General features: G+C 42.6%; 1 protein-coding gene across 1 annotated transcript in view; it reads right to left on the bottom strand.

The window, feature by feature from the left end:
* Positions 1 to 26,390, bottom strand: part of FXR1 (FMR1 autosomal homolog 1) — a 47,407-nt gene that overhangs the window by 6,429 nt on the left and 14,588 nt on the right. The window contains exons 2-13 of the mRNA XM_048505123.1: positions 20,258 to 20,310; positions 19,636 to 19,729; positions 18,596 to 18,667; positions 17,951 to 18,099; positions 16,340 to 16,433; positions 13,948 to 14,068; positions 13,666 to 13,826; positions 11,185 to 11,263; positions 8,856 to 8,965; positions 6,630 to 6,716; positions 4,581 to 4,788; positions 973 to 1,179 (exon numbers count right to left, since the gene is read on the bottom strand). Coding sequence (XP_048361080.1) covers positions 973 to 1,179; positions 4,581 to 4,788; positions 6,630 to 6,716; positions 8,856 to 8,965; positions 11,185 to 11,263; positions 13,666 to 13,826; positions 13,948 to 14,068; positions 16,340 to 16,433; positions 17,951 to 18,099; positions 18,596 to 18,667; positions 19,636 to 19,729; positions 20,258 to 20,310 — 1,435 coding nt within the window. The remainder of the gene's footprint in view (positions 1 to 972; positions 1,180 to 4,580; positions 4,789 to 6,629; positions 6,717 to 8,855; positions 8,966 to 11,184; positions 11,264 to 13,665; positions 13,827 to 13,947; positions 14,069 to 16,339; positions 16,434 to 17,950; positions 18,100 to 18,595; positions 18,668 to 19,635; positions 19,730 to 20,257; positions 20,311 to 26,390) is intronic.

The raw sequence follows: 26,390 nt of genomic DNA, 5'->3' as shown, positions 1-26,390 counted from the left end.
CCAGAAAAGGAAGACGTAGTGTGAGCCAGGACACATACCACATGGAGGGCCTTTGGGCCTCTGCCATCGTCAGGCTAGAGACAACTGTCTCCGACAGCCTGTCCGCAGAAGATGCCAAGCTATAAAGGAGGGAAGTGTGTGGCACAAGTTCGCTGAAGAGGAGAGAAGCCGCCATGGATCACAAAACAGGAGGGGAAGGGGAAGGACAGGCAAACCTGACCCATTGCCCAGAGTATTCAAATCTCTACAGATGCCATATGCATTCACTGTCCTCCAGAAAACCCCGGGACTTAGTGACCACTGTCTACTGACTTTAGCAAATCTGAAAACCAAACCTGAAATTTTCTAAGTAAGCTTCCCGGTACCCTCCATATTAATCCATAAAATAAAGGGACATGATGAATTGTACGCTGTGATTCTGCTGCACATGAAGCAACTGAGGAGATCCAAGATCAAATGAAGTTACCTAAAGCTAACTTCAGGTAAATCAACTTCTCAGCCGAACCTACCTCACACCGCTGATGGAAGGAGGCACGTATGAAGGAGGCAGGCACACCAGACCGAGATCATTAGAAGAGCGCTCGGTCAGAAATGTGAGTTTAGAACTGGACTGCAGGAAAGTGAACCTCACTGAACTATACTGCAAATGCTCACAATTTATGACCAAGTGTGAATCAAGACAGGCAACCTGGCAACAACACTCACTGCTTTCTGTGACTGAAGAAGAAGAAGAGTTGGATTTATATCCCCCCTTTCTCTCCTGTAAGGAGACTCAAAGGGGCTTGCACACTCCCTCCCCGCTCACAACAGTCACCCTGTGAGGTGGGTGGGGCTGAGAGAGCTCCAAAGAACTGTGACTAGCCCAAGGTTGGGAGTCAATCCCGGTTCCTCCAGATTAGAGTACACCTGCTCTTAACCACTACGCCACTGCTGCTCCACACAAGGGAACTGAAGAATTTCTCAGTTGCATACCAGAGCTGATTGACGACTTCCCACCACGGGGGCCACCACGTCCACGACCCCCAGAAACACTGCGCCCTCTCCCCCCTGGTGGGCGTCTTCTGCTGTCCCGCTGGTGTCGACTCTCCCTCTCATCGTCTCCTGCCAGGGACCAATCGCTCAGTTCATCTTTTCTCTCAGATTCTGTTTCGGAGGGATTGGACAGCTCAGAGTTGGTTCCTGTAGAAAGGTCACAAAGAGAGGAAGAACACAGTGATAAAATGTTGTTTCAAGAGACAACAATCTAGAGTTTTAAGAACAAGTCAGATGTGCTTAAGTCACAAAGGAGATCAGATATGTGAAGCTCTCCCAGGCGAAGATGCAGAGGTGGAGGCCTGTTCCATAAAAATAAAATTAGTTTCAGGGGATTAAAATGGGCAAATAGTTCTTAACCAACGTCAAGGATCAGCTCATGGTTTCGTTAAAATCTGAAACAAGCACTGGGCTGGGACAGAGGGCAGGAAAGACTGAGTGAACTAATGCTCCAAAAAACTGCCAGTGGTAATGCACACTATCTGAAGATGACCAAAACATATTCCACTTTAACTACTTATTCTATTCATGGATGATGTGGCCTAGCCAAATAACACTGGAAAAAATCTACACATAAAACAGTGTAAATCACACACAGATCTGTGTGGATTTCCACTAGTAAGGAATACTTAGGGAGTGAAATTGGAGAAATTATGCATGCAACTGCAGGTAGTTCGGCTTCACGCTAGCTTGGGTAATTCAAAGCCATCCACAGATAAGGGGTGCTGCGAGTTGCTCAGTGAACCCATGAACTTGCCTGTTTGATACTCGGATTGAGAGCCAATCCAGGACACCTTCAGATGGAACTAAGAAACTTGAACAACCGCTCAACAAATCTGCAGCCGCCTGTTGGTCAGAGGCCAACTCACAGCTGATGGGGGAATCCGCTGGGAGTTGGGTTTTTATCCATCCCATCCACTTAGCAGAACAGCCGCCTAGTGAGGCTGCAAAAGAGGTCTCCCCTCCCCTTCGAGTTGGGCAGGGACAAGAGCAAAATGCTTTTGATCTCTGCAATGCAAAAAAAGAGGGTAAAAAGAGCTCATTCCCCCTCCCCCTAAGCCAGGTGGGAACAAACGCAATGCTTTCGATTCCTGCCCTGCAAAAGAGGGTTTTTTTCTCTGCAGTACCTATGTTGAGGTGGGAAGAGAAGGGAAATCAGACTTCTGCAGGCATCCACACAATTTGCTGCATCTCAGCAAGACTGGGGGGCAGCAAAGTTTTCAAGATGGGACATCAGAAGAACTTGACTTCCCACTGGTCAGCTGGGACTCTCCTCATAATTCCCCCACCCCTTCCTAAAAAGTTGCTGAATACAGGGATACAAGGGGGAAATTCCTCAGCCAATTCCTTCCCTTGGTTCAGCTCCCATACACGTGGCCTTTGCCTATGCAAGTCCCATGTTCTCAAACACAGCCCTTTCCCCCCCTTTTTGCTAGCAGAAAAACTGGCTAGAGCAGACCCGTTGTACTTCGACTGAGAAATGCCAAGACATGCTACAATAACATCTTCTCTGAAAATGCTAGGTGTGACAATGAAAATCCAGGGCATATAAACAACCTGGTGCCTGGGATTCGTTCATCCCCGTGTAAGGAATGTACAGCCATTTTAAATCACAATACTAGAACCAGGGGGCATTCATTGAAAATGCTGAGGGGAAGAATTAGGACTAATAAAAGGGAACACTTCTTCACGCAACGTGTGATTGGTGTTTGGAATATGCTGCCACAGGAGGTGGTGATGGCCACTAACCTGGATAGCTTTCAAAGGGGCTTGGACAGATTTATGGAGGAGAAGTCGATTTATGGCTACCAATCTTGATCCTCTTTGATCTGAGATTGCAAATGCCTTAACAGTCCAGGTGCTCGGGAGCAACAGCCGCAGAAGGCCATTGCTTTCACATCCTGCATGTGAGCTCCCAATGGCACCTGGTGGGCCACTGCGAGTAGCAGAGAGATGGACTAGATGGACTCTGGTCTGATCCAGCTGGCTTGTTCTTATGTTCTTAATTATTATTCCAATGAAAATAATGTCTACATAAAGTTTTGAATTGGCTTGAATATACAATTCAAATTATACATGACTCCTCTCCAATTGAAAATATGTTTCCATTGAGACATAAAATATGGAGTACCTTTTTACACCTAAATTATACCACTGTATAGGGTAATGGAAATTTTTCTGATTCATGTTTTCCCAAAAACTGACATCAATGACCTGGGCAAAAGGATTAGCTCTCTGGCTAGAGGTATAAAAAATGGGGGGGGGGGGGGGGAATGGGACAACAATATTTCCAGGGCATGTTCTCAGCCTTTGCTTGGCTTATGGACCAGCTTGCTCCCACTCCCCTGGTCCCATGCCCACAGCACTACTACCTCTGCAGGCCTGGCTCACAAGCTGATGCTAGGTTGGGTTCCAATCCTCCCCCACTTAAAGTACCACAGAGACCCAAAGAAATTCACAGGGCAGGGGGATTCCTGGTGGCAGCAATTATCTCCATCCACTAGACTGTCTGCATGCCTACCGTTCTACACACCCCAACACTGGTGAACCAGCCCACAGGCTTGCAGAAAGATCTCCCTTCCTTATACCTGGCCCCTATCTCTGGATTTAAGGATTTGGAGTTGGGCCCATGTTAAGAATCAGATACCATGACAGCTGAAAAGCATCCATGTTTCTTGGCAAAGCAGCACACTCAGTCTGATATAACCAGTACTGGTCAGTTAGCACGAGGAGACTGCACAGGCAACACATCATTATTGTCTATCACAGGGGTCTGCAACCTGCGGCTCTCCAGATGTTCGTGGACTACAATTCCCATCAGCCCCTGGGCCATTTCCACAGCAAGGAAAAAAAACAGTTGAAGCCCCCTAATCTCAAACAAGCATATGATGGCTAGAAACTTCTCAATAGGTGAATAACGGGGTTTTGGCTCTGCTATTTCTTGCCCACTGTGTAGGCAGAGCCTGAAGACTCCTTAGTTGCTTTTCAGAAGGAGGGCAAAGAACTGTACATAGAAGGAATCTGCTTTACAAGAACGAATGAATGCATCATGTTACTGCAGATGATTCAACCTATAAGGGGGCTTTCCCTAAGAAGCTTCCCATGTGAGATAACCCCTTTCTTAAATTGTCAGCACACTGGGTCTAAAATGACAAATTACATGTTTGAAAAACAGTCCATCATCTCTCAAAACCATGGTAGGAAAGAAAGGGTGATGAACCCAGGGGTCCTACTTAACTTTGTAAGTGGCCAGAGTGTCTTCTTAATGGATTGCAAAGCAAGGTTTAAAAGCACGCTGCCAGGCACTGAACAGCTAGAAACAAGGAAGCTGATTACAAAGTCCACAGTCAAGTCCACATTTCATCTCTTAAGAGTTTAAAGGTTCACAATGGCTATCCAAGCGCGCTGCACCCCCTCAATCCGACGTTTGGCCTCTGTCACCTCCTTGTCCATGATACGCAACAAAAATGAGAGCAGCCAAGCCAGCATATTGTACTACATTTCTGTAGCACTGTCCAACTGGCTCACGTTGCTGAACACAGACTCACCATAGCCAGAGGTATAATTTGGGCCTCTCCGTCCTCTACCTCTTCCGCTATAGGACCTGGAGCCTTGTACGGAGGCAGGAGTGCTTTCGTCAGTGGCGTAGCCTTTCTCCTTTTCAGGACCTCTGGTGGACGTTGGCCGAAAACCCATGCCAATCTGCCGTAGCTGCTCATCAATCTGGAGTCTCTCCATCCGCAGCTGTTCCACTTCCTGCAACGACAGTCGGACCAAATGTTAGCAAGTCCAGTGCACTGCTTCGAAGGGGGGGAAATCACATTTCAGTGGGGCCTGGACAATTCAGGGCACTAAATCCCACTCTCAAAACCCACCGCATTTTTGTCCTACCTGTCCTCCAAGGCTGCATGCACAGTCCTCTCCCGTCTTATCCTCACAACAATCTTATGAGGTAGGTTAGGTGGAGAGTGGCTGGCCCAAGGCCATGCTGAGATCTGAACACATGTCTCACAGTCTGACACTGTAGCCACTACAGCATTCTAGCTCAAACGAAATCTGGTAGCTAACATGCTGAGCTATGAAACTCCAAGCACAAGGACCAGACTGGACTGCAGTCATACTGATAACCAACACGATAAGATGCATATTCAAGATGTGTCAGCTTAATTTGTTTAGAAACAGTCTCAGTTGTATTGTGGTGTATTCCCATTATATTACCATGCCTGTGTGACTACAAAATGTAAAAAAAAAAAAAGCAGTAATGGATCAGAGAGGAAAAGCCTCAAAATACATGGATGATTTTATACTGAGAGGACCAGGGGACAGATAAATGATATAAGGGCACAACCAGCTGTGACAGCCACTGGAACTGAGGTTTTAGCCAAGATGCATGTGACACACACATAAATCAAAGCTGTGTAACCTGACCCCTGTCCAACCTGGGATGGTTTTCATCATGACTGTTCCAAACCACATATTTCCAACTGCTTGCTGAATTCACATTCATTTACTGCAGTGGCTTCAACACTACAAATAAGCCTTTAGAAGCCATGTACCTTGACTAAGTGAGAGGCCATTCCAACAAGCTTTCAGCAGCCACAGTTACTCTTGTGCTTTTCAGGTTACCTAAAGCTAACTTCTGAATCTACAGATATGTGAACACAGTAGATGAAAAAAACTCACAACATCCAAAACTTATACAGCGCTTTCTGAGTATTCAAATGATCTCCATACACTGCATCAGCCTCTATATACTAACTACAGCCAACGCTGCTTAGCTTCTAAGATCAGGCTAGCCTGGGCCATCCAGGTCAGGGCTTTCACGAGTGGAGACAACGCACCAAAGAACACAGGTAAAAGTTCAAGGCAAAGTACTGAAATAAATTACACTAAGATTCAAATTCAAAGCAAAGTAACATTATATTTTTTGTAGAATTGGAAAATAAAATTTTTTAAATGCACTAAAAAGCAATTATAAATATCTTGCTGGACTTGCTCACACACAAAGACCCAACACATCTGGAGGCAACACTGTCCCCATGTAAGGGGCACTTACTCCACAAAGGCTGAACTGCAACTGAGACCTATGGAGTTACTCTGTTACATAGCACTCTTCTCTCTGGGAGTATGCAGATGTTGAACACATACTAAGAAGGGTGAAATATAATACAACTGGACAGAAAATATATTCAGTCAAACGTACCTGGCAAGCAGAGCACATTTTGCCAGCACAAATTTCTCTCTCGCAGGCCATATCTTCTATTTGACAACAGCCTCAACTATCAATGAACTGGTCTCATTCCTATACTACCCAACTTAAGAATTAAAGATAATTTACAACCATGCATGATTACACTGCTGTCTGTACGCAACGCAACAGATGAGATCCCACATTATCTTTCAAATGTGGGGCACTGAGCTTCCGTGACTTGACTTTTACGGAAAACAACTCATAATACAATCAATGTAATATAGGGAACCCGGAAGCAGAATGAGCAACTTTTCTGCAACTAACAGATTTACAGTTTAGAACGCTAGTGGCAATTGTTCCCACAAAAGTTCATGCCTTCTCATTAAAAATAAAAATATAAACTTACCTTCAAGTAGGCAATATGGTATTCAAGAAGTACTTGGACATTCCCAATGCTTTCTTTCGTGCCCACAAAGACAAAAGGGACCATTCCCTACAAGAGCAAATGTGCATTTGTTAGAATCCATGGCTCACAGGTAGGATTTTTTGTTTCACATGCAAAAGGCCAAGATTCAGATTCCTGACATCTCCAGTTAAAAGGATCAGGTAATCAGGTGATGTGAAAGACCTCAAACCAAGATCCTGGACAGCCATGGCCAGCTAGAGCACGTAGCACTGATCTTGTTGGATTAATGGTCTGACTAGGTGTAGAGAAGCTTCGTTTGCAAGACCGTCTACACCAGGGGTCTGCAACCTGCGGCTCTCCAGAGGTTCATGGACTACAATTGGCCATGGTGGCAGGGGCTGATGGGAATTGTAGTCCATGAACCTCTGGAGAGCCGCAGGTTGCAGACCCCTGGCCTACACAAAATCCAAATCACATGCAAATAATGGATCCAAGCAACAGTTAGGGACGCTTAACACTATGATGCAGCACAATACTCAAACTAACAAGCCACAGCTTTTAATCACCTAGCAAACCAGAATCAGAAACTGGGGTTTGTCAGGAAGTCTGAAGTGACGAGACAGATATAAGCAAAACAATCCAATCATAAATTAGAAAGCAGAGGAGTAACCAAGTACACAAACAGCTGCAAATCTAGAAACAAACTTTTCCTACTATCCAATATCCACGGTTACTGAAGTCAAGGCACGTAAGGGTTCTAGATTATAACCGTTCTTTATATGTATTTTGTAAAGTAATGATCTGACCAGCAGTCAGAATTACATAATTTAAATTTCTCAGCAGAACCCAAGCCTTAAGGCTGAGATAACCCTGAATGAGAATAAATGTCTTGAGTATTACATAGTGGTTTGTAAAACCTACATTTTGACCTTTCAAATAGAACCATTCCAAAGCCAACACATAGGCGGCAACATTCATGTGTCCAGAGACCAAATGGAAAATAATGTAATGTTGTGGTCTCCAGCTACTTGCCTTCCAAGGAATTTTTCCCAAATCAACTCCTTTGTCGAGATACCCTTGCACATCTGCCGTGGAACCCCCAATGTACTGCAAAGCCTCCTGGGGCAATATCTAGGACAGTGACGGTCAGCCTTTCCAAATACTTGATATCACTGGCCACCACAGTCACATGTCAGGGAGCTGCCAAAGATACAACCTCAATGGCATTGTGTCCAGGATCTTAAGTCTGCTATCCATAAGAGGCAAGGAAAGAAAACAAGCTAGGTGGTGTTCCACAGCAAGGAATAAATCAGCCCTGAGGGAGTGAAAGATCTCCCTCCCCACAAAAACGTTGCCTTTTCTCCCCTTGTCCCTTAACCACCTCTACCAATAATACCTCCCATACCTGTAGCAGGAAAGACCCACTTCTCAGAGGGGACTCCCTATCACAAGACACTAATGGAGGCTGGTGCTGGCCAACAGGGAGAGAAAGATGGCTAGAGTGGGATTTTCTGTGCCATAAGCATGTTTCAGGAGGACTGACTTGGTGAGAGTAAGCCAGGTGTATCAGACAAGGGAAACAACAGAGTTTCGGCACAGGTGAGGAAGGTGTTTGAATCGGCCTGACTTATGAAGAAATCTTCTCCACCACTGAGTGAGTTTGTCTCATTGTCCTGATGCTCCGCTCAAGAGTGCATGCAAAGAGAAGCAACGAACAAGCTTGTGCGCTAACAGCAGGTCACCCAGCAGCAAAACAAATAGAAACTCTTCGGGTACGTGAACTAGCAGGTATAGTTCTGCAACCACTGAAGGTCCTGATCCATGGGTTGAAGAGCACTAGTGTGAAAACTCAACATGGGCATTGTCTAAAGCTTCATGGTCCTCTCCACTGGCCCAGGTAGTCTCCATAAATGTAACCTGGAACATAACAGCTCTATCTCCTACCCAGTGTAGGAAAGAGTGAGTAGAAAAGAGTGTTTCTAAAGGATATTTGCCCAGTATTCCTTTTCTTGGTAAATTTTCCTGAAACACAATTTGAAAGTCACTGCATTAAAAGGTATGACTCATCCATCAGACTTCATGGGGGCACCAATTACTTGAGTTATGATCACCCTTTACTTTACCTAAAATAGTCAGCTCCCACTCCACAATTCCAAATGTCTATCAACAGAAGTAGCAGAGTTACCAGAAACGAACCACTTAAAACACAAGGATTTAATTTCTTACGTCTTCCCTGGGGAGTTTATTCTCGTTGTCTCCTTCAATTCTCACTCGAACGACTCCAGACTTGTCCACGATCTCCTGAATGACTTTACCATTTTTTCCAATAACTTTCCCTTTAACGAATAAAGACGATTATTCAAGTTTTGAATGGTTACAGTCCAATGAGAGTACGCCGTGTTTTTCCTTGTTATCTCAAAATAACCCAGGCGATTGCTTATGGGATTTTTTTTAATTATAAAAAGAGTAAACACAGAGTTACTCAGTTTGCTCACTTTTTTAAGAACATAAGAACATAAGAATATGCCAGCTGGATCAGACCAGAGTCCATCTAGTCCAGCATTCTGCTACTCGCAGTGGCCCACCAGGTGCCTTTGGGAGCTCACGTGCAGGATGTGAAAGCAATGGCCTTCTGCTGCTGCTGCTCCTGAGCACCTGGTCTGCTAAGGTGACGGTAATCTGGAGATCAAGGAGGATCCAAGATTGGCAGCTAAGCAGATCTTGCATTATGGGCTAAACAGTGCTGGATCGCATCTTCAGAGTCCATCTAGAATCCAGCATTCTTGCTACTGCGAGTGGGCCCACCAGGTGCCTTTGGGAGCCTCTCACGCAGGATGTGAAAGCAATGGCCTTCTGCTGCTGCTGCTCCTGAGCACCTGGTCTGCTAAGGCATTTGCAATCTGAGATCAAGGAGGATCAAGATTGGTAGCCATAGATCTTGCATAATGGGCTAAACAGTGCTGGATCATACTGAAGCCACAATGCCAACAAATCATATATAGTTTCACCTGAGCCAGGGCCTTCTCGGCTCTGGCTTCCAGAGGTGGGACTCACTGCCAGTGGACATCAAGCCCCTGCAGGATATAAATCAATTCTGCAGGATCTGTTGGGTTTACACTTGAATATGCCACTTCTAAACTGTAACATCTTGGTCCCCAAACCCATATCCCTCGTCTCTCATCCATACAATCTAGAACTGGGCTGGGACAGAACTGATAATTGACGCTTAAGGTATTTCAGTCAGAATGTTTTAATTTACTAATTTATTAATGTGGTTTATTGGTTGTTTTAAATATGTGTGTCAGTCACTGTGAGCCCGGCTTTGGCTGGGGAGGGCGGGATATTAAATAAAATTTATTGTTATTAAGGCACAACGCTGCCTACTTTTATTTTCCTGTCAAATGAAAATCATTCCAGTAATGCCAGGTTCAACTTCCTGCCTTTTAGGCCCCTTTCCAGAATGCCCCAGAATTTGAAAGATAACTATGCATGAATGATCATGTTATTGCAAAACTGTATAAATTATTGTTGAGACTTGAAACAGACAGAGAAGGAGGCAAAAAATGTAGGAGAAAGGGGCTGTTAGCATTGGATATAATATCCATTTGGAATAATGGTCCAAGGGGCTTACATTCACATTAAGTTCCAATTTGAAGAACGTCTATAAAATGATGCATCCCACAATAGCGGAATCGGCAAAGATTTATTAAAAGTTTTGAATAAATGCTGGAAATGTGATCATGAAAAGGCGAGTTTTTATCATTCATGGTGGAGTTATGAAAAAGCTAAGAAATTCTGGACATTAACACAATCAATAGTTAAAAAGATCTTAAAGATTAATACGAAAAATAAAATCAGAGGCTTTCCTGTTGATTTCTGGAAAGAAGATACAGACTTTTGTTTTTATATATGAGAGAAGTGGCAAGAATATTATATGTGCAGAAGCAGAAAACTTCAGCTATACCTACAATCGAGGAATGGTTGGTGAAGTTATTTGAGTTGGCAAAGATGACCAAACTCACTTTGTTACTTGAAGAAAAAAAGGTTATCTGAGTTTTTGGATAACTGGAAACCCTTGATAGATTATTTGGGTAAAACAGAAAAAAATGAACTGATGGCTAGTGGTTTTGAATATTAGTAGATTATCAAAGAAAGACTTAACAGAGAAAAGTGTGATGTTTATCAGTAGTAATTGTAAAGATCCAATTTTACTTACATTATTAAAAAGTAAGTAGTAATATATTTTTGTGTTAATACTCATGCAAATAAAACTGGTGGTCTATGGCAAATGCGCTTTTTGTGGGGGGGGGGGGTGTCTTTACTGTGTTGTCAAGCTAAGTACTAATAAAAGCCTTTGACCAGAATTCCCCTCTACCTATATCTAACGGCCTTTAACATGGATGACAGAAAGCAGTATTCTCTATACCTGCCTAAAAGTTTCAGGTGCAAACCAAGCAGCTCTGAATGAAACATGGGGGTGGGATGATGCTATATAGTGGCTCCCCTTTTCTACCCAGGTCATCAAGCACATTCAACTTTCATCAGTGCTACGTACCCACAAGGCCTCTAGGAACCTGAATGAAGTCCTCCACAAATTCCAAATAGCTTCTGGCCTTTTTTACTGCCTCAGCACTCTGAAAATGAACAGAAGCCATTCGTAAAAACAGTGCATTAAAAATTAAATCCTCTTTCTGCAGCCTTAATACTCCTTAGGAAAAAGCCTCATAATATAAAATATGACAGGGATACAAATAATCTGATTCAAGCATTAAATTTGTGAGCAATGGAGACATTCAAAAAGACCAGTGAGGTAAATGAAAAGGAGAAAAGACTATTCTCCTGCACCACTGGAAAGAGAACTGAAGCGGCAGCTCACCCAAGCAATAACTCTTCTATACCATGGCTGGATACTTTTAACAGTGTTTGAATCAGTATAACAAGGAATACTTGTTAAGAGGAATGACTGCAGTTCCAGGGCCAAAATTCTTTAAATCTCCAATGGTTCACAAATCACTACTTTATCTTGTTATGTGCTACAGCCCTGACATTCAGACAGCTTCCCACTGATGCTCCTATCATGACCTTGGATTCTCCCAGGGTGTTTCCCGTGCTGCTGCCAGCTCCTTTAGGCCAATCATACAGAACAGGTAGTTCCATCCTGTGTTACTTCTGGGTGGTGGGGACAGTTCTATAATAACTGATTTGGTTCTACATCCAGTTTGATAGACCCTCCCCCCTAGCTCCTCCATATGAAACCTGCTGGGTGACTTCTTGGGCCAGTCACAGTCCTCTCTGAACTCTCTCAGCCCATGCCTTAAAAATACTTCAAGGTTGCCATAGGTTAGCTGTGTTTCCACTACCTCCCAGCTTAATACTGAAAGGTGGGTGAAATACTGAATTCATTTAATTTAATACTGAAAGATAGATAATATATATATTTTAAAACCCACATCTAACCTTCTGCCACTGCAACAAAAACAAAAACCTGTTCCCTCTCACGAAGAACTCATATAGAAGAAGAAGAGTTTGGATTTATATCCCCCCTTTCTCTCCTGCAGGAGACTCAAAGGGACTTACAATCTCCTTGCCCTTCCCCCCTCACAACAAACACCCTGTGAGGTAGGTGGGGCTGAGAGAGCTCTGAGAAGCTGTGACTAGCCCCAGGTCACCCAGCTGGCGTGTGTGGGAGTGTACAGGCTAATCTGAATTCCCCAGATAAGCCTCCACAGCTCAGGTGGCAGAGATGGGTATCAAACCCGGTTCTTCCAGATTAGATACACGAGCTCTTAACCTCCTGCGCCACAAGTCATCCTTCTGTAATTAAATGGAGCCAACAAATGTTGGGTAGGGTACAGACCCAAATTCAAAACCCCACTCTTCATTGGGAAAATTCAGTGAGTGATTTTGGGCCCACTATTCTCTCTGAGCTTATTAGAGACACAGCAGGATACAAATATAATCCCCAATGTCTGGAAGAGTCAACTGCTTGAAGGAAACTTGAGAAATTAGTCAACATCTAGCTCTGGATTGGTAAAAAGTTATATAAAGTTGGCCTGTCATTCTAGCAAATGCTAGGTGGAAGCTAGTAATGGAACTCCATTTCGTGTAAGACCTTTTAAACAGTTTGTGTGTTTTCTTTCTTTCAAAGCCCTTTTTCCTTCAATAACACTTTGATCTTTCTCCTCACCCTCTGACCGCTCCTTTCACACCCTAACGGGAAAGGAATGAGGCACAGACTCTCCAAACCATTAGCAATCTGCCTCTAAAAATCAGCATAGAAGAGCGGATCAAGTGTCAGACTAGGCCCGGGTTCAAATTCCCACTTCCACCATGGATGCTTGTTGGGTAACCTTGGGCCAGGCACATTCTCTCAGCCTAAACTACTTCACAGGGTAGTTGTTGCGAGAAAATGGGAGGGGGCAGAACACTCTGAGTCGCCATTGGGGAGGAAAGCAGGTTAGATAGACATAAATGCAAACACATGTAAATCAGAAAGGGCTGCTCCGTTTCCCAGAAGGGCAATAATGACCTATCTGGCCCCACTATCATCCACTTGTCTCTGCAAACCCTAACACCACACAAAATAGTCAGCGATGTCGGCCGCCAGCCAAATAGCTGGACGGTAGCACCTTAGAGACCAATAAGATTTTCAGGATACAAGCTTTCGAGAGTCAATGCTCCCTTCATCAGATACACAAGGCAGTTAAGCATACAAGGCGCTGTGGGTCCACAAAATATCACATGCAAATTTCTATATGGAGGATCCCAAAACTAAACAAGGCTATTCGGAGTTCCACAATACTGAAGTTCTACACAAAGGATCCAAATACTGGCAGAAAGAAGCAAACAGATGGTAACTCCAGGTATGTTTTTAGCAATGAGAATACCAGGATCCTACACAACGTTCCTTTTCAGCAAATGAGCTACATGTAGTTATGATAGCCTCTGGGATTAGTGCACCCTGCCCCATGCTGGGCAACAAACCAATAAGCAGAACACCACGAAGCAAATAAAAAGGGAGCAATTTCTTCTTTACCTCTCCATAGATCCTGAAAGTACCAGTGTCCTCCTCCAACTCAATTGCAGTAACTCCTGGAACCTTCCTGGCTTGTTGAATGTTACTCCCATGTGTTCCTATCGCAAGGCCCATTAAATCTTCTCTGACAACAAATTCCTCGTGAAAAAGGCGTTTGCTAGCTCGGTGTACACTCGAAAAGAACAGGTACACGTGTTTACTTAATTCCACGGACTTCAGACATGAACACAGTGAACAGGCAACCCGGACTGAAACCAGCAAAAAAGCCACAGCGAGGGAAACTCACCTCTAAATGCTTTGTGGCTTCTTCATTTCTTGACATGAGCATCAGCTTGGTTCGAATGCTGCGCAAATGCATGTCGCTTAGTATATTTACTCTTTTCACCGTTGCCTCGCTGGAAGACTGCAGGAAGCAACATAAAAACAGCACTTCCGCTTTACAAAACACATTATAATCTGGAGAACTCGTTAGCATTCTAACTATTACAATTCATCTCAAGTTTTAGAAAATAGTTTCTCTTAGAGGTGCAACATGTCAGGAAACCCAGAAGCCGTGGTTTAATCCTCCAAGGGAAAGCAATGGAAAGTTGTAATACATACAACTTATCAACCCTAAACTTATTTTACTACCTCAACAGTGTAAAACGCTTAATATACAACTTAAGCATATTTGGCATATATAGGTAGAATTCACCAGTATGTCTTCATGTGTAAATATATCCAATACATAAGAGACAGAAAGAACTACCACACTCTATGCCATAGGTGTCAAACTTGCCTCCCTCCAGATGCTATGGACTACAGTTCCCATCATCCCCTGCCAGCATGATGCTGGCATGGGATGATGGGAACTGTAGTCCATAACATCTGGAGGGATGCGAGTTTGACATCTGTGCTCTCTGCTATCTTAAATACATATATCTTAGCTTTTTGATATCTGATGTGCAGAAAAAAAGACAAAAATAGAAAACTTTTGTACTAAAGAAGGTACTTGGGCAGAATTTTTTTGTTACAGTCACAATACAATCAGCAGAGTATTTGGACATGAAGGTAAACTTTATGATATCTAAAACATCAAACTTTTCAGTTTGATGCACAAGATGCACATTAACAGCCTTGCTCAGGTCTTGTGAACTGAAGGCTGTAGCTTCCGTTATCAAATCAACTCCTCTTAAGTTGGATCTTTCTCTTTCCCTGCTGCCTTCAGCTTTCCTAGCACTACTGTTGTTTCCAATGAGTCTGATCTTCTAATGAGGCAACCAAAGTAGGAATGCACTCCAGTCACGCAATTTTAACTTCCAGCGCCATCGTGGCCAGGATTTGGATCAAGCATCCACTTATTTGTCTCTTTGGCAGTCCATTATACCCATGGGCACGTGGAATGGCATAGAACAGCCCGATCTGGCCAGATCTCAGAAGTTTAACAGGGTCAGTACTTAGATGGGAGTCCACCAAGGAAGACTCAGCCGAGGAAGACAACAGCAAACCACCTCTGCTTAATCGCTTCCCTTGAAAGCGATTAAGCCAAGTCAGCTGCCACTTGATGCCATTTTATACACACACACCACACATCTGTAAAAGTCTCAATCCAATCCTCACATTTCCAATGAATCAGACTTCTCCCTGTCAGCTAATACACATGCACAGCAAGACACACAAAGCAGGGGGTTCATTTAAATAAACTGTTTCATTCCTCACTGATTTAACATGACCACCACTCTTGGGTGACACATCCTCATTGTTTAAAAGAACACAAACCTATATGGGATTACTTCAGAGGTGGGATCCAGCAGGTTCTCACCAGTTCCCGAGAGTGGGTTACTAATTATTTGTGTGTGCCGAGAGGGGGTTACTAATTGGGTCCGCTTTTCCATCTCCACGCCCTCGCCTCCCCAAGAGGCATACTACCTTTGAACGTGAAGGTTCCATAGAGCAATTGCGACTAATAATGTAACTCCCTGAACTGGGTTAATCCCTTTCAGGTACTGCAATTCATTGAGTCTCAGCCTTTCGTACCTTTTATCTCACCAGTCTCTATCAAAGAACCTGTGTGTTTCGCCATTGCTGTGTTCAGATTTGTGAGTTGGGGCATTTTCTATAATGTGATGATGATTTAGAAATGACCTGGTGCAAAAAAAATTTGGGGGGTCATGGTGGGGTGGCTGCTCATGGGGGGGGCATCCAACTCAGGTTTTGCCCAGGGCTCAGGTTTGCCTTTGCTGGGGGTGGGGTGGGGGGGCTGGCGAGGGAACCTGTTACTAAAATTTTTGGATCCCACCACTGGATTACTTCCCTTTACACGGTTGGGTCTGTTTTGGCTCAAAGCCATTTCTACCCAAATGCAAGAGTTACAGCATGCAATACAGGGTAGAGTTTCCTGCCAACCATGGGAGAAGAAATACTAATTAAATGGCATAAGGCAGCCCACCTTTGCAGAAATCCTGACCACACTGCATGAAATAAGCTGTCTTGACGCCCCAATACAGACAGAACAAGTGCCAAAGCTTTTGCTGCCCTAGGAGTAGCTGGCCCTATTCACAGCCTGCTCAAACTCACACAGTCCTGGCAAACAGAACAGTTACCTCAATATACTGAATCGGTGAGTGGTTTCATCTACATAACACAGAAGAGAGGCAATCTGCACTCTGACAGAACTGAGAAGAAAAACACTTACCAGTACTATTAACTGAGCCGTTTCAGCTTGGTAAAAAATTCTGCAGGCTCCTACTGCCTTCTTAAAATCCTTATGGGCACTTTCAAGAGCACACCTAGGGGAATCAATGCAGGGGAAAATGTTATCAACGTCCCCCATACAAAACTGAAAATAATGTAATATCTGAAAATCAAAGTGCTCCAAAATCAGGAACGTTCCAGGTTAACTCTGCATACGGGAATATCACATATTGTTAATGAGTTGTCTTTTACTGGATCAGTCTTTACTGATCAAAGTACAGAAACCTGACCAAGGAAGGTTAAGCAAAGTGAGATAATGGAAAGGTATACACTGAAGAGATTCCAGTAATGGTGATTTTACCACTGCAGTTATTTTGAGAGCTTCGAGAAAGTTACTGGCACAATTCTGCCGAGTGCTCACTTGCTCATGAGCCAACTAAAAAAAAACATGTTTATCCTTTAGGATCAATGTTACAAGGCCAGCTTCATACATTTTGGTGCCATCAAGAAAATATTTGATATACATTTTTCACTGATACCCTGCCATTCTACTCAGTGTGTGTAAGAGAGAAGATAAAATGGAGGAGATAAAGATGTTTCTCCTCTCCTCCATTTTATCTTTACGGCAATGCAGTTTAAGGCTGACAGAAAGCTATCAGTCCATTTTCACTGATACCCTGCCACTCTACTCAGTGTGTGTGTGTTGGGGGGGGGGGGGGAGAAGATAAAATGGAGGAGAGAAAGATGTTTCTCCTCTCCTCCATTTTATCCTCACAGCAATGCAGTTTAAGGCTGACAGAGAGAGATATCAGTTCAATATCAGCCAAGAAGCTTCCAAGAAAGAGTAAGGATTCATACCTTTATTTATTTATTTATATATTCGGTTTATAGACCGCCCTCCCCCTAAGGGTCTCCCAGAGCAAAAATCAGATGTGACAGTCAGCCCCAGGGTCGCTGCCACCATTTTTTGAGTCTAACGGGGTGATTTAAAATGTGGCAATGGCCTGACCCTGATCCAGCTTGCAGTGCACCAGGCATCTTGTTCCCTTCTGCACATTTTGAAGTGTCCCCTCCCAGTGATTTCAGCCCAAGAAAATGCATGGGGAGGGGGACAACAAGACCACCTGGCTTTGAAGCACTACATGCCTGATCACTACCAGGCCCTAGCATCTTTTTTAAAATCATCCCTGTTAAGCACTAAGATGGTGGTGGTATCCGTGGTCTGGGCCCAGGGGCCAGTCTAGTAATACCCAGACACCCTAGCCTTACACTCTCACCACCACTACACCTCGCTGGCTTTCAGTCCACTTCCATGTATGCTGAAGCTCAAAACCTTGACAGCCTTTTAAAGAAATGAACCAGAGTCTCCAGTCATCAAACAAAAGCCTTCCCCAACAAACGAGCCACCCACTCCTAGATCAGGTCTCTCCGTCCCGTTCAAGAACTGCTCCATTCAAATCTAATACTAAAAACACAAAGCTGTTTGCCTGGCCCTTCCGTTCCCTTTGCTGCAAAGATTCAGCAAAGCCTTCTGAAATGTTCCTGCCCTGAGGCTTCAACAACGATCACACTTTAGACAGAAACATAATAAAGTTTTAGTGCGGCTACTCACGCCTCCCTTAGATCTTCGGGGACTTCTACTGCACATTTGAAAAAGGTGTTCTTGCTGACTGGCTTGTTTTGATTCACAGGCCGAAGTCGTTCAAACGTTACTATTTCGTTGTACGTGGCATCACAAGCGGCATATTCAATGACATAAAACTGAAGGAATGAGAAATTTAAAATTCTTTTGAAAATTCAACGTGGTTACTTTAGAAAAAAACAACAAATTATGGTAAAAAGAGAAACAAGGCAAACGACAGAGCGACAGGAATGGGTGTGGGTCAAACATCTGTGATGTACCCACTTTGTGGTCTCAAAAGTCCTATTCTCTTCCCCCTTCTGCAGCCTTAATCACTCTTTACATATGCCTTTTGAAGATATTGTAGGTCAAACTCGCGACCTTCCAGATGTTATGGACTATAGTTCCAATCATCCCCTGCCAGCATGATGTAGGGGATGATGGGAACTGTGGTCCATAACATCTGGAAGGCTCAGCCTCGAGTTTAATTCCTATGCAGTTCAAAATGGCAGGAGAGGAGGAGCTGCTACATAGTGCATATGATATAGATAAGGTCCTTCTCCTGTATTACATTGCATACTGGTTTCACGCTTTCCTTGGCAAGCATTTGCAACACACAGGTTTTACCCTACTTACCTCCCCTTTCATCATTCGAACTTTTGCTAGCCACCATCCACAAGGCTCTTGGTCATTTGCCCTTGAGTAAACCTGGAAGGAGGTCATATAACATATGTAAGTATTCCTAAGGTGAGCACGTGATAACCTGCAACTTCTGGCACATCTCTAATAAAGCCCACTGAGGATGCACAGGTGCACCACCTGTGTATGTCAACGCTATAGAAAAATATTGATTGAAATATTAGCACAAGTGTCACACAGTCATACTAACACAAGAATGTTTATTGGAATAAAATGGACTGAAAATAATCATTGACATTTCAACTTTTGCATCTTCAGTTCAGAACAGTCACTGTTGAGAATGGGCATTTAACCTCATACCTTCGGGACCGCATTACCCCATATATCCGTTCCAGGCCTCTGCGTTCGGCAGAGGCCAATTTGCTGCTAGTCCCCGGCCCCTCTATGATGCGGCTGGCCTCCACCCAGGCCAGGGCTTTTACGGCCCTGGACCCCTGCCTGTTGGAACACTCTCCCTCCAGCTGTCTGGGCCCTGCGGGATCTTGATGAGTTCCGCAGGGCCTGTAAGATGGAGTTGTTCCACCGGGCTTTTGGAGTGTCCGGCCACTGATGTGCGCCCCCTCTCCCTCCCCCCCTCTACTCTAGTTCCTGTTCTAGTGTCCCTCTACCATCTATGGGACCCCTCCCCCCCTCCTTTGTGGAGGTTTTTAAAATTGGATTTTGTTGCTGACACTGTTTTATGTTTAAACGCTGTATTTATTTTAAATGGACATGATTGTATGTTTTAAACTGTTGTTCACCACCCAGAGCCCTTCGGGGGTAGGGCGGTATAAAAAACTCAAAAATAAAATAAACAAATAAACCAGGGAGCAGGAGAAAAAATGTTATTTACTGCCTCTCCAACTGGATGGTAAGAAACACCCACAAGATGTCCTCCACTCAGTGGGAGAACTCTCCGGGGTTGTCATAAGTCAGCTGCAAATTGACAGAATGTCACACGCACATAAGAAAGGAAATAAGTATTTTCATTGACTCACCTCCACTTCATCTCCTTCACCAATTTCTTTCTTAATATCTGGTGGTGGAGGTAATCTTACTTCATTGAAGGGAACCTGGCGTTCTGGTTGCCAGCTGAAAGTCGAACAGGTGTTTATTATTCCAGTGTCACCTGGTTCACTTTTATGATCATATCTAGAAGTGAAACCAAAACCTGGTTCACTTTTATGATCATATCTAGAAGTAAAACCAGACCGCAAATGAAATGCTGACAGCTTTTAATATCAGACACAGAACCCTGCCATCAACTTTCCTAAACCCACATAACCTATTAGCCCACATTTTCATTAGTTCTTCTCTCGTCACATTGGTGCGATCACAAACTGTCTGAAAGAAACACGCACATTAAGCTTCTAAACTATGGGTGCATAGCTGCTTTCCTCTCCCAGAGGTGAATCTTACACCAAGCTATCAGACAAGTAGATATTTACATGAGTGCCCATTACCAGAGTAAGAAATTACTTGTTATAATTGTTGTGACACACAAAAAACCCTTTAAGCAACTTTCAACATTTCCTTTTTTGTTTACATTGAATGAACATTCTCTAATTAAATTAACGAGACCAGTACATACACTTTACATTTTTTTTACTCAGTACATACTTGTTTTCAAACACCACTGTGAGCGAATCTTCATGAACATCTTTGATGAACCCCTAGAATAAAGAGCAAAACTGGTCAGAAGCATTAGTATGTAATTGCTGTATTATGAAAAAGCACTATTGTACTGACTACTCTCTTTTTTTTAAAGGTACAATTTCTACTCTTAAATGAAGCCAAAAACCAGGTTTAAAGTGCAAAAGCATACAGGTGTCTGCCAAGCAGAGATGCTTAATGGGGAACAGTTGGACACAAGCTACCCCATCATTAATCAAAGTTGAACTTAGAGCAGTGATGTTTCAGACATTTCAACCTGTATCTATTCTAATCTTGACTTTTGGGTAAAAGTCATTAGAAAGAAGTTAATAAGAGTTCATTACACAATGATGAATGAATTAGTACAATGGTTCCCAACCTCAGGGCACAGTATCCCACGGGAGGGGCCAGACTTATTGTAAGGGGGGTTCATAAGGCCATATGTACACTAAGCCCCATCATTTTGAACTTTCTATCATTATGTATTTTCTCAATCAATGTATAATTACCACTACAACCACACATAAAAATGTTTAAAACGGTCCTCATACTTTAAAAGGTTGGGAACTACCACATTTGTATTTTGTTATATACTCAAGATTTTCAGAAAACTAGCACAAAACATTTAAAATAAATATGATTTACCACTTCATACGTGAGTTAAGAAGGGGTTCCACTGAAGATGCCAGCCACAGATGCAGGCAAAACATCAGGAGAAAATGCTACTAGAATACACCCCGGAAACCACGAGCACCCCAGATTCCACTTTCCCTTTTAGTACATCCCAACAAGCTGACAGTTATCTGTGCTACATTCAAGCGTCTCAGTCACAATGAAGATTCAGTCTTTGGGATGGGTGGGGAGAGACAGAAATGTCTTGCTAATTAAAACCTATTTAACATTTTGTAAAGTGTCACGATTTCACAGTAACTTACAGTGTGAAAACTTTTTTCTTTTCTTTCTTTGCCATTAAGTCACCCCTGATTTATTGTAACTCCATAGGGTTTTCAAAGCAAGACACTTTGGGTGGTGGTTGGTCTCCACCCAACAACCTTGGGTTTTCCTGAGTCTCCCACCCAAACACCTACCAGGGTTGAGGCTGAGAGAGCATGACTGGCCCAAGACCACCCAGCAAGTGCCCACAGCAGAATCAGACTTCAAACCTGGATTTCCCAGATTGTAGCCCAACACCTTAACCACTACACCACAATGGCTCTCATTTTCATATTAAACTCAATTTAAAATGGTTTTCATATTAAACACAACTTAAATAGTTAAAACATTTGTCATATAATGGCAAATACTTCAAGTCAACTTACAAATCAACCAGCAGATTCCCCATCATTATGAACTAAGGTTCAACCCCACCACCCCAACCATAGGTACTTTGAAACAAACAAACAAAAGGCATAAGACAGTCAGATAGATGGGTCCTTCCTTTCATAGATAGTTCCACAAATACAGCATCACCACTGAGAAGGCCCTAGATCAGGTAGCCTCTCATTGAACGTCAGCCAGCAGAGCCTTCCAAACTGACCCTCAAGGCACAAGAGGGAATATGCACTCCTTCAGACACTCTGGACCTAGAGCCCAAGGGGCTTTAAGGGGTATTAGGCCATTCTTCAGGGCCTGCAAGACAGAGCTGTTCCACCAGGCTTATGGTTGAGGCACATTTGTACGGTCCAGGTATTTCTGCAGACCGTTCCTCCTACTGCACACTTCAGCAAAGAACTGCTGAAACCTGCAGTCACCCAGACTTATGAGAACACAGGAGTTGGGCCCACCTACCTTCACGAATTGCTGAATATGAAAATTTCTCAAAGACCATTTTGACAGTTACTGGGCAGGAGGGAGCATCTCCCAAACTAAGATAATAAGCTTAACCTGAACCAGTCATGAATATCCAACATGAAATTAAGTACTGTAATATGGAAGAAGCCATCACCGAAAAACGGTTTTCATATTTTCCTTGTCACAGGACCTCTTTATGTAAAAAAAATTAATAGAACTATGATTTATTAGAATCACCAAGGTCAGCAGTTCAAATTGCATAGACCTGTTTCTATGGCAATTACTGGCCTGGTAAGGCCCTCTATTGTTCCATCTTTACTGCCTACTACCTAGCTAAAACCCTCATTCAAATATTCAAGCAACACAGCTCAGGTTCTACACACAAAGGCCTAATAGTTCGTTTTTCCAGTGTTGAGCATCTTCATAGTCGGAGACCTTTTTAAAATTGCTATACAAAGCAAGTGTACAGCAATTCTCGCATTCATATCAATGCCTTGCTGGACTGACTACTACATTAATATAGCAAACAATTATGGAATCAGCCATCTTCAGGAATCAAAGGCAATGAATGACTAGTGTAGATTCTAGAAAAAGTCTATCTACGTATCACACCCAGATCCCATCATAGCACAAAAAGGACATGAAGCTTGCCTCTACATTCTGCCAGTTTACCTTATATTTTCTCCAAAAATCTTAGGGAAAGTTCTAAGAGCAACAGCCTAATCATATCTAATTCATTCAGAATTCAAATTCCTGCTTTAAAAGGTAATGGAACCACTTAATCTTAGTTGTCATTTCACCAAGCCAGCCATTTAACATACATTCAAATATAGACAATCCTCCTACTCAGCTGGTGCTTTATTTCAAGGATAAAGTAAAATGCAACTCAGTACGCCTGGAAAAGGCAGAAAAGCAGTTATTAAATTAACAGCATCAGTATGCAAAAAGTTGATAGATAGGGTTGGTTCTTTTGGATTAATTCTAAGTCAGGTAGTGATTGACATATTAAATACTAGAAAAATATCAGTGTAAAAGGTGGAATGTAGGAGGAAAGAGGGATTGTAGAGACCATAGGTAAAGTAATTTTGCATCCTTTGCAAACAGATAAACACTGCATCACCCTACAAAGGCTTCAGCCCAAGGAACTGGGTTGATCCTCTACAGGCTTTGATACCCTACAGAGATGCCATCTTTTTTGTCTGTTTTTTAAGAACTTCTCCTGGTGGACGTGGAGAGATGACAAGGCCTTCTGCATCATCCTACTCTACTCCCCACTCCTCTCCCATGTGGCACAAAGACCGAAAACTTCCAGGCCTGAAACTGTTTCTTTTAGCATCCAAATTGGGCAAAATTTAAAAAAAACTGCTTTGCCTAAACCAAGATTCTAAACTACAGTTTAATTCTTATCGTCCAATTTGTGCAGGCCAGAAAAACCCACAAGTTTACTGTCTTGCAGAATTTCATGTTACAATAAACTGCAGTTTACTTTAATTCAGGAAGTCTTCAATCTCCATGACATGAGCAAGAAGAAGATAAAAGAGCACTCAAGCATTTCTTGGCTTATTTGTTTTGCAGCTTTTAAATCTGCTTAATTTCAGATTATCAGATGTCTCTTCATCCTACTGAACGTACTGGGTTCACTGTGTGACCTTGAGTTGCAGAGAGAAAGACAATCATTAATGTAAACAAATGCAGGTTTTGTTAAAAGTCCGCTGAATAAGATACCACCCATGAAGGATCTTTGATCAACAGCTGTGTAATAATTTAAAACGGTGCGTGTATGTGTCTTTAAATGAGAGGTAAGTTATAGAATAAAGAGAGGTGAAAGGGGGATGAGAAAGTGAGGTGATTGGTTGACACTTGAGAGGGGCAGGAAAGAGATTTTTTAAAAAGAGTAAGTCAGACTGTGAGTGAGAAGGGGATAAAAAATGGAGGACAGCATGTTAACAGCCTAGAAAGCAGATTTACGACTAGAATCCTTCCTAGGCTTATATAAAGTACAAAACTGCCCAAAGAAATAGACTGAATACACATAGAATTCACTGGGAGATCGGAAATGGAGTCAAATACCAATATGGTCACAGGGATTTAGATAGAGTGAGATAATAAATTTATGTGAAATGAAAGTCACTGCAGCCAGAAGTTACTGCCTCAAACTGATTTACTCTCTACAGAAACTAAGATAAATTACTTCTTGTAACCATTAAGCTAAAGAAAATAGATAAATAAAAATTTAATTTATTCACATTAACCTGGAATCCTACAGCAGTAGCTTATAAGGATTTCTTCCTTTGGATCACATAGACCTTTGAAACTGCTATAAAGCTTGGACACAATACTTCAGGAGCAATTAAAAATGGGTTGGGAATTAAATTCCTGGGGCAGCAATATATGCATCTTGGAAAGAAAGGAATCAACAGTATTTTGCACATTTTGTATTTATTCCCAAAACAAGAAGAGAGTGGTCATCAAAACCCGAGACTCAGTTATTGGGAGAATTTTGTGACAAGTGAAGCTAACATACTTGAAATGGTATAGAACACCAAAACAACTAGCATGTATGATAAAAGGACTTAGTTCTAAATGCTGGCACTGTGGAGACCAAGAGGCAGATTATAGCCATATGTGGATAGAATGTGCAGAAGTAAAAATTTTTTGGACAATTGTATTGTTATATATCAAGAAACTGATAAAGATAAATATTGATTTAAATAATGACTTAATGTTCATGGGTGTAATGGAAGACAGAAGGGAGGACAAACAATATAGTTATAAAATAATGATCAAAGCAGCCCATGCAACAATAGCCTTGGGCTGGAAAGAAAAGAAAAAATGGACACTTCAGAGATGGTTAGAATATATCTGGGGACAAGTGACACTTGATATTTTCGATATACTAACCAAAAATAAGACGCGGCAAGATAAACAGAATGAAATTTTGAAGATATGGATAATATACGTGGACTGGATGAAAGAAGCTCGAGTCAATGAAGAAATATGGGAGAAGAGGCTATAGAGAATGAACTTACTGCTGTTTGTGTGACAAAACTATGAAGAAGAAGCAATGGGGGGAGGGAGAAAAGGGGAAAAGTATTGTTTGAAAATGTATGAAGAAGAAAATTACTATAAACTGTAAAATTCAAATGATACAATAAAAATTTAAATTAAAAAAAGTGAAGCTAACATACTTTGCCACATCTTTTATTTCTTGCCACACAATATCTTGATCGCTTTCCCCATTATACTTCTACCCAAAACTCTGCCTCAGCTGAAAATGCTTCTAAGCTCTACTAAAACAAGACTGGGCTTTGACTGAATGAGAAGTACATTTATAGGAACGACTGCCTCAATGGTAAATAGTTAAGTCTTGCTCTCCAATGAAACAACGATCTTCAGTTTTATTTACTTCTGGTGAACCTCCACTGAAGTGCTGAACTTAACTGTATTACCAGGAACCCCCTTTTGTTTTTCTCTTATTCCTTCTTGCTTTTTTTCAAACTCACCTGCACTAAGGTAATTCAGTTATTTCCTTAACAATACACCAGGAGCTCTTCCTTTTGTTAAACATTCTTCTCAGCCATTAAATAACAATGCTGTTAATGACGAGCAGTTTCCTTCTACTGTGCACTTGCCATACTGATTGCCTCTTTTGTCCGCTATTTCCTACAGTATGCGAAAACCTGAACTGAGACAAAATAAGAGTCTGGCTTGCCTCCTGCACTATCTTGATTTCCAAATAAATATGCCATACTGGTGATGGTGACGCGAAGTGCCATCAATTCACAACCTATCTGTGGTGACCCCACATGGTTTTGAAGGCAGGAGACATGCAGAGGTGGTTTGCCATGGCCTGCAACCCTATCCAAAACCCACCAACCCAGCTTAGCTTCCAAGACCCAATGAGATGAGGCTAGCCCAGGCCCTCTAGGTCTGGAGAGGCAAAAAGGATCCCAAAGAATACCTAAACTATTTTTTTAAGTGCTAGATTACCAAATAGAGAGCGAGATATATTTTATAAAGAACTTGCAAGAGAATTCTTTCCTCCAACAACAGAGACTGATGCCCACCAAGTGTCAAAAGAAGCAGCAGGTGAAGAATCTCATTTGGTTCTAAACCAACGAGCAACAAAGGGGCAAGTTTCTCTCCAGACTCCAAGAGAAGATCAAATTCATTCTCTCAGAAAGACAGCAGCAGCATTTTAACCAGTTCCAATAACTTGAGGCACTTTGGCCAATTTAGCAAAGGGAGCAACTGACCAAGGAACCTCCCAAAAAAAAAAATTAAAGGGAGTCCCTCCAAGGTTAACTAG

The sequence above is a fragment of the Sphaerodactylus townsendi genome, linkage group LG08 (genome assembly GCF_021028975.2).
Source record: "Sphaerodactylus townsendi isolate TG3544 linkage group LG08, MPM_Stown_v2.3, whole genome shotgun sequence".
NCBI classification, from domain to species: Eukaryota; Metazoa; Chordata; class Lepidosauria; order Squamata; family Sphaerodactylidae; genus Sphaerodactylus; species Sphaerodactylus townsendi.
This window is presented reverse-complemented; position numbering and strand designations above follow the sequence as displayed.